Genomic DNA, 9,046 nt, shown 5'->3' on the forward strand with positions numbered 1-9,046 from the left:
TAAAATTGCCAAGATACCTAAAACAGAGCGATTCTAATAAAGTATCGACCCAAATTTTATTACGATCGCTTTGTTTTACTTTGTTTTTGGATGTTTCAGTCATTCCAAACCCGATTTTCATTGAATAAACTTTGAATTCCTCTTAAAATGGTATGGTCTGCACTATTTCACAAGTGTTTTCTTGGTACCTCGCAAAAAGTTAAAAGCCCAATTCTCCTCCCAACCAATACTGTACCATCCCTTTAAGTATTCTACAGATGATAAAAACTAAGGTCTTGGACTCACTCAGTCCTTCGCAGGTCCCAGAGCCATGTTTCTGGGAAGTAGGACCTGATCCTTGGTGCCGTCTCCAGGGCATTGCTGGGTATCTCCACCTGCTCTTGGGCATCATCCAAGTCAACATCCACCTTGTTTCTTTGGAGCAGAGGTACAGCGATGGGATCCTCTGCTGTCTCCTCTGCCATATCTAGGGATGGACAAATTAAAGAGTGGTATGACTGCTTTCCTTTCACTCATACAGAAATGTCTGTGCACAGAGATAGGGCATAAGGTTTCATGTGGTCAGTATTGGATGTTCCCTAGCTCCCCAGCATTACTCACATAAACTCATGGATATTCTGAATTGTAGAGCTGGGGCACAAGTGAAAACATTTTATGTTGCAGGATCACCACACATACTAAATAGAGGCAGCTCACTTATGACTCATAACAGCTTCAATGGATGCTCTTAATAGCATATCTGAACATATAATTCTGAATGCAGATTATAATAAATATTCAAGTTGCTAAGTGATGTTGTTACAGTATGTCTTCCTGGATACAGACACAAGTCTTTCCTTTCATCTTCTCAAACTAAGTTTGGCCCTTTTTTTGTGTGTGTTTCTATCTCACTGGCAAGACCATACTCAGGCACACCACAATTTCACGCAATGTAACATGGCAGCATGCATCGCTGTGATACATCCACACTACAGTACAAAACAATTGTCACTGTATTGTGATAAAATCCAATATACTACTCAAGCAATGAAATAGAAAACACATTTGAAGGGAGGGAAAAAGTTGAAAGAGAGGACAATGCAACATTAAGGCTGAGGCTAATTTGACTTACCACCACCTTGGGTCATTGAAGCCATGCCAACACATGGACTGGTCTCAACGTCCATGTTAGTGATGTAAATCAATCCCATATCCTGTTATCACACCAGCATAAAAGAATATTAACAAAATCAATAGAAGACCAGCTTACTTCACAGAAAGACAGTATAATACATAAGAAAGAATTAAAACATTTCAACATGAAGCTATTCCCCTCCTCTACTGTTCTACAGTGGCACATAAAAATTAAACCTTTAAATAAGTGAGCACACATTTTGGGAGATGAGAAGTCATAGAGGTGCAGAGGAAGTCTTTACATCAATGTAAAACTTCAACTAATCAAGCACCTTTTACCATCTGCATTTTTCTAATGCTGTGGACACTTAAAATACATCTGCCAATATCATGAAATTTACATTTCCTCCCCGAGTGCTGTAACACAGCAAACACATATAGGGGTAGAGAGAAAGACAGATTAGCAGCAGATACATAAACAAGAAAACAGCAAATATCATTATTTAAGTGACTTTCAATTATTGTTCATTGAGCAAAAATCTCAAAAAGTAGCAAGTTAAAAGTCTATAGGGTTTTGAACATCATAAATGAACTTGGAATTTACACATAGGTATTGTGCACAATAAAATTGCTAATAAGTATTGGTATTTCATGTAAAGTTCAATTTTATCTTCCCGATATTCAAAAATTCAAAAATACAAGTACACTGTATGCCTAATTAATGTATCTTTATCTTTCAATTATAGCACGGTGAGATAAAAACTGACCTTGAATGCCCTGGAGGAATCTTGGTACCTTGCCCCGTATCCAGGGAGGAAGATGCCTCTCTTCTTACGGCCCAGGGGAAAGAATTGTGGGTACTCATCTTCCTCTGGCTCACACCGTGTACTAGGCTCCAGGTAGCCTCCTGTAGAGGACAGCTGATAGCGGTCTAGGGAGGAGAAGATCTGAAAGTACAGAGGAAGCAAAATAGACACTTATGTCTTTATACCAGATTCTATATCAGTACAAAGGGCTAATTACTAATAACACAAAAATCACGTACGGTATTGCCACGACTGCCACTCAGTGAATTAATGCTGAAATCATCAACACATGTGGCCTGCTTGGGCATTCCCACTAGTGGAGATACACAGTATATCAAAGTTGGACCAGACAAACATATGGGGCTCAAAAACAAAATATTGCATTGCAATTTGAGCACAGACATGGTGTGATCTTTCTAGTACTGCTTTTACTTACTCTTTATCACTGTTGCAAAAGTAAGTTGGTTTTTCTTTCTTTTCTTTCTTCCCTCCCCCCCCCCCCCCCTTGACATACAGGTCGGCTTCATGACAGAATAAGGAGAAAGCAGTCTCAACTCTTTGGGTGAATAATGAGATATCAACTAGTCAGATGTAAGTCATGTGTACTGTGTACCTGGCTTGGTGGAAGTTTTGTTGAAGCTGGAATTTCTTGCATATTGCTAGTGATTTCCTGGGCATAATGCGTCATGTTACTACACTGTCACTGATATGTTCATCTTGGACCAACAAAGAGAGACAATACCAGAGAGATAATGACCACGCCTACCTTGTCACCCTTGAGTTGGTTGTCACCACCTAAGATGTGGACACTCCTGTCTACCACACCCACGGCACATAGGGAGCCAGGAGAGGCACGGATGGTGATCTCTGTCTCCGCCCCTGGCATCCGCTCCTCATCACTGAACGAGATGTCCACCTTGAAGACAAAAATCCAGTGGATTTAATCATCACATATAATGTAAACATCATGTTCTGGTGAAGATTCCTGTCCAGTGAAAGTAATCTTTAAATCATATACGGCAATGCTGTACACTGGCAATGATTCAAAGGTCCCTGACCAGTAAAATCACTGTCGGACCAGTAACTTTTTTCAGGAATGGACCAGTAAAAAAAAAAGAGTAACTGGGTACCTACTGGTGCACAAGACCAGTCGGACCAGTAGCAAAAAAAAAAAATGGTTAGTGTGCAGTCCTGCATACGGGATGATCAGAATACACAAACTCTAAACTTGAAACTTGAAACTTGTCACTGGATCTTTTCAACAACTTATTATTTCCTAAAATCTGCAAATTTTCCACCTTCTATCTCCAAAGATGTCAGAATTTTGCCATGCTGCTTCCTTCCTCTTTCCCCTCTTATCCTTTTTACGCATTTTATCCCATTTCTGATTGCTTGCTGACAGTAAAGGGTTTGATTTGATATGCATTTGACTTCGTGAATTATTGAAGAATACTGCCTCCTTCAGAATAAATATTACATGTGATTATATAGTGTAAATAAATCACTGCTTTGTAAAGAAGACAATGAAATTTCATAAGGAAAAGACCTAGGCATACAGTCAAAAAATAAAATATAATCCCCATGGCCCAAACAAAATGCACTGTATTGTAATCAGTATCCTATGCTTTCTCTTTTTTTTTCACTTATTGTGTTCTCTTTAGCTTAAAAAGAAATAAACTTTGAGTCAATTACTATACAAAATTTTACATACATTTCCCAGTTAGTAAAGTGATGCATTTAAATTCTATTGCAAAACACTTTGATTTCTGTACAATTCAAGTTTGCAATTCTTAACAAAACTTTTGCATAGACGAAAGCACATCTACATGTATGTCAATTTCTAACTCTCAAGGTATTTCCTATCCATTGAACAGATAAGTGACTATCTGCTGCTTGATCATGGGAAGAAATTTCTCCACCCTAGTCTTATTCACCTCATTCTCAAACTTCTTTTGCACCCTGAAAGCAATGCTGTCTGCGACAATCTCTCCATCAAGTGTGATGTAATAGGCCAAAATCCTCGTCTCGGGCACCATGTCTGATGAAACGCGGAACTTGAGCTCTCGTGAGTAGAGGTCTCCAGGCTCCACGATCACCACAGGAGGATCGGTGGGAGGAACAAAACTGAAGTCAGATGAAAACGAGGACCCGCCCAGTACTGATGGAAGAAGACATGGATTTTAAAGAAAAAAATAATAAAGGAATGGATTTTCCAATGTTGACAGTGACAGTAGCAGTTAGTCAAGACTCTTTATAAAGCTACATTAGTCATACATTTGTAGCTATCACAAGATAGAATGGTGACATAGCTACTAGTTCAAAGGGCATACATTTTGTAGAAAGAGGATACATGCTGCATCATATCTTTTTTTGTACCACATGAAGATATTTCCCTATCTCCTTGTGATGTCATTCTATTGAAATACTGTAAAACGAGGAATTTTCGCGTGCACTTTAATTTCGCGAATTTCGCGAGCGCCAAGATTCGCGAAATTAAAATGCACGCGAAAGTCCTTGTTTACACTATTATGCATTGAACGTCAGTGGCACTTCGCGAAAATTTCATGCCACGAAAAAGGCTGCCGGTACCAATTCGCAAAAAATTCATGCCGCGAATATATCATGTTTTACAGTACTTTGCTACCTTCATGTGAATTTTTCTAACATTTGTATAAAAAACAGGCACTGAACATCTACTTTTTGTTTTTCCTTTAAATGCAATAAATCAACAGAAATAGACAGCTAAGCCTGCAGGATTATTCTGAGTGCTATACCAGCATCATAATACATTTTGAGGAACATATGGGAACCTTATCACTATCCTCTGGGAAGACTGCATTCAATTTGTGTTTGCTTGTTTGTTTGTTTTGTTTTTGTTTTGTTGTTTGTTTGTTGTTGTTTTTTTTTGGGGGGGGGGCAATGCAGAAATATTTTTGCATGTAAACACTGATAAATTCTGAACCTCCATGCTTTGAACTTTTCCTTTATGAAGAAGTCACTGTGAAAAATCTGAGATATTTTTGAAGAAGTATTATTATATTATAGTATTAAATTACAGAAAAATTAATTCATATTTGCTTGATTCATGACCTCTTTGGGATGAGTCTACATACTATCTAATTGATGGTATGAGGGCAAGTTTGGCAAAAACATTGATTGGGTATTCAAAATAACGACATCACTACTTGAATTAATGGATTTTTGGGAGTAATTTCACTTTGATAATTTGTTGTGAGAAAGGCTAGCTACATATATCATCAGTAGAATTATTTGGCCAATGTGACAGACAACTGTCTTCAGGAGGTGAATTGACATACGCTTTTGTTGGTAAGCAAGCAAATAAACAGCACACACAGAGTAAAGCTCTAGAGGAGGGATATAAGCAAGAGTAAATACAATATCATTCCAATTTACATGCAATGCAAATCAGAAAGGTTTTCCATCAATGTTATAAGGTTCAGCACTATCATTGAATATATTCATACTAGCATTATACAGAAAAAGCGCATAGTATTCAGTTTTTGCTACACCTAGTTATTCTGTTCAAATGATATCTGTTAGCAATAAAGTTTGTACACAAAGTAGAAAGTAGTGGGGGGGGGGGGGAGGCAGCCAGATTACAGAATAGGGAGAGGCAGAGAGAAACACATGCTGTTGGGAGATAGAAAAAGCAAAAGAATACCAGTAGACAGATGTAGACAGGGGTACAAGTATACATGTTTGTATATGACTACTCTACCACACAACAAATAGATAACAAAGATATGTTACTTGATATTCTATTAAAACCCGAACAGGTATGAGAGCTTCTGATTACAACAAATTAGACAAGTATACAATACATGGGGTAAATATGATGATTGACTGGGGGCTCTCCTCTTCAACCTTTGGATGATGAACAATTGCTATAATGCAGTTCCTTTCATGTTTGAAGCATTTCCTTTTTAGTGATGGGCAACACTGACAAATGATGCTTGATTGGCACTTGGGAACAAATAGATTAAAAAAAAAACCAATTTCTTTAAATGCAGAATTCCTTTCTCACTTTTTAAGTAATAAGGCTGCAGATTAGCCCCTCTGTACAAAAAAAAAGGAAAAACCTACCCCACAATAAGAGCAACAGTAACAAAGAAATCCCCTCCATCTCTAAGAATTGTAACTTAAGAAAAAATAATCATGTGCACACAGCGATGAACAAAATGGTGAAGTTTATCTCTATTTTTTTTCTTTTTTTTTTCTTTTTTTTTTTGGGGCGGGGTGCCTACACATGTAGCTGTTGCCATGGGGTATGTAATTAGCAAAAGTTACAAGTTTTGTCTGGTACTGCATAACATGAGTCAAGAAATGGACTGCATATTTTGATTACAAGACATTTCCTATTGGACCATTCCTTACAAGAATGTGGTATACCAGGTTCCCAAAGTATGTAGACAAGAGTGTCTGCATTCGTGGCCTAAATTCGTGCTTATTTGTGTATTTTCCCCCTTTTTTATGCTGACCAGAAAAATGACTTTGATCAAAAGATTAGAGTTTCTCCTATCAATATCTGTTTGTTTTTTTCCTGTATCAAAACTGCTTGCATTTTTTACTAAGGTACCTTTTCAAATGTAGTAGCGCACTTGTTTTGCTATAAAACTCATATGCGACCGGCGACAACAGTTTCAGGCAAAAGTCAGGAATTTTGAAAATGGATTTTTTTCATTGAATCACATTGCCTTTTTCATTGAATCACATTGCCCATTTCCTTAGCTTTGGATTAATATAAAACACTTGTATTCTCCAGTAGCGTAAGTGGTCATACAAAACGAAATATACATTGTAATGCACTTTTTAATTTGTTAGCCTGACAAAAATGCAAGAAAATGGGCTTTGAAGGTTCACCTCTGCTCAAAGACAAAGAGTGGCGATGCGAAGTGAAAATCACCCATCTGTACAATAGTGCCAATCGAGATTATGCTCCGCCTCTAGCAACCAGTGCCTTCTGACTGGCTCACAGAGAGAGTCTAATTTCCCAGGCACCTTCCTCGGAACTCAGCGCATGGAGCTGAAACACAATGCGTTTCGCTCCGGGTTCGTTTACCGGTACGTCTTTCAAGATGGCGGATACGATAATTACAAGCTCACTGGTGTACGTGTGTATTGTGCACATATTACCTAATGGCACCCACACGCCATGCCCCTGTGCACAGGTAACAGGAGCGAGTGACGCATTCATATCCACATCTTTACAAATCATGTTTTCTGTGGTTGATTTCTTTTTTCATCATGGTGACCCTTTCTAATGCAGAAAAAAAATGCTAGAGCTGGCAAGGGTCACGCTTCCTGTTTTGTTTTTCAAGCCGTGCAAGTGTTGCATTGTGTGCGGTGGTTTTTATTGTATTGATAAAACAAACAAACACAACTACTTAGTAGTTCGGTGCAATTTTGATGTTTAATATTTGAATATTGGTCATTTAATATGACTGCTCTTTCCCTCTCCTCTGCTGTCTTTTTGTGTTAACCTGCTGTCATATTTGATACTTCAAGTACGTATCCTACACAGTTTCGAGAATATTGTAAGTTTTCTTTTTACATGATTACGTCATTTTGCTGTAATTGACAAGTGAGTTTCCGATCACATGTTTCACGATTTGTATGGTGATTTGCGACTCTGATGCGTTCAAACCATGTTCCGTATCGTATTTTTTTTCACGTCGGAAGTCAGTGCTGCCTATAGTGCTGCTATTTACTTTTGTTTCACTTCCGTTGTTGAACACTGCAGTAGAAAAGCTTGGATAGAAAGCCGAACGAAGAGCATACTTGTACACTACACAGCAAGCATATCTATTGTAGCAACAACAATGGAGCATGCATGTGTGCACAAAACATTCCTGTAACGCTGCGAGACATGTCTCCGAAAGCCGAACTATGTAAATGCATGCAACGCACTAGCCAATCACACGCAAGACGCCATGCCGCAGCAATACTGGGCATATTGGCATGGCATTCGAAAGAAGATTGAAACTGACGAGTGCGATCCAACATAGGGAGATTAAAATTCCTTTTTCGATAGGAAAATCTTAATCGTATGCAATGAAATTTAGTGTAAATGTAGAAAACATATGGGTTATTCCACGTCAAATCATCCAATTTTCAGACAACTTGTCACCCAACCCCCTACAATTTTTGTGACAAGCATTGGATGATTTGAAATGGATTGACCTATATATCAAAGATTCTATTTCTACAAAAACCCCAAATCGACAAAAATAATGGTCAAAATCTTTGTACCCAGCCTTGGAGGGAATTTGCTCTTGCAATTTTTGCCTGAAACCGTTGTCGCGGGTCACATATGAAGACGTACGCAGCAGTCAAGGATGAGCTCACCAGATTATGACTTTCGTTGACCACATTCTGGTACCCTTAACGTAGTACACAACATAAGAGTCCAACGCATGCTCTATTCAAAGCTTACGTCTAATGACATTTTGCATTGTTCATTGTTTTGGGGTTTTTTTTAAAGTAAATGCTGGTATAGATAAAGAGTGGATATGACTTTTCATCACGCTCAGAGGGGCTAGAGTGTATACAGGGAGCAGAGTATAGTTCACTTTGCAATTGTAAATGAACACAAATATTAGCATAAATGACAATTGCAACTAATTTCAGCAATTTATCATACATGCAGAAGATGAGAAAATAAATCACATAAAGGTGACAAGCTTTCCATTAAATCTTTACTCTCAAGACAGTACTTTCAACAACACAAACACGATTACAAGAACACAATGCTGTACATAAGCATGGCATTTTTTTGTGTGTATATTTGAGCATTTTCTATCTACAGCAGTGACAAGAGGCAAGCAACCTTGCTAGAAAGAATTGACTGTATTACCCAAACTCAACGGAATTGAGACAAATTGCAAAGAACCATCTTCACCAATCCCTGTGAAAAAATTACAGGAACAAGAAGAATGACAGACTTAATGTGGTACAAAATACACACAAAACTGGAGCATACAATGTACATAGATGTGTGGGCTTAGACGAGTAAATACATGTGGATGATAATGATGAAAGGAAATGATGTCTAGAAACAGTAAAGAAATAGAGAGGAGGAAAAGAGAAGAATGAGACAGGTGTTATAC

General features: G+C 38.1%; 1 protein-coding gene across 1 annotated transcript in view; it reads right to left on the reverse strand.

Moving 5' to 3' along the window:
• The window catches only part of LOC139738186 (pregnancy zone protein-like), a 38,261-nt gene extending 29,422 nt beyond the window's left edge, over positions 1–8,839 (reverse strand). The window contains exons 1-6 of the mRNA XM_071648845.1: positions 8,794–8,839; positions 3,854–4,077; positions 2,686–2,835; positions 1,881–2,060; positions 1,112–1,193; positions 286–466 (exon numbers count right to left, since the gene is read on the reverse strand). Of these exons, the coding sequence (XP_071504946.1) occupies positions 286–466; positions 1,112–1,193; positions 1,881–2,060; positions 2,686–2,835; positions 3,854–3,955 (695 nt within the window). The 5' untranslated portion in view covers positions 3,956–4,077; positions 8,794–8,839. The remainder of the gene's footprint in view (positions 1–285; positions 467–1,111; positions 1,194–1,880; positions 2,061–2,685; positions 2,836–3,853; positions 4,078–8,793) is intronic.
• Between the last annotated feature and the right edge of the window lie 207 nt (positions 8,840–9,046).

This window comes from Diadema antillarum, unplaced genomic scaffold, assembly GCF_040938485.1.
Source record: "Diadema antillarum isolate AM-2024a unplaced genomic scaffold, OU_Dant_1.0 seq00000728_RagTag, whole genome shotgun sequence".
Taxonomy (NCBI): Eukaryota; Metazoa; Echinodermata; class Echinoidea; order Diadematoida; family Diadematidae; genus Diadema; species Diadema antillarum.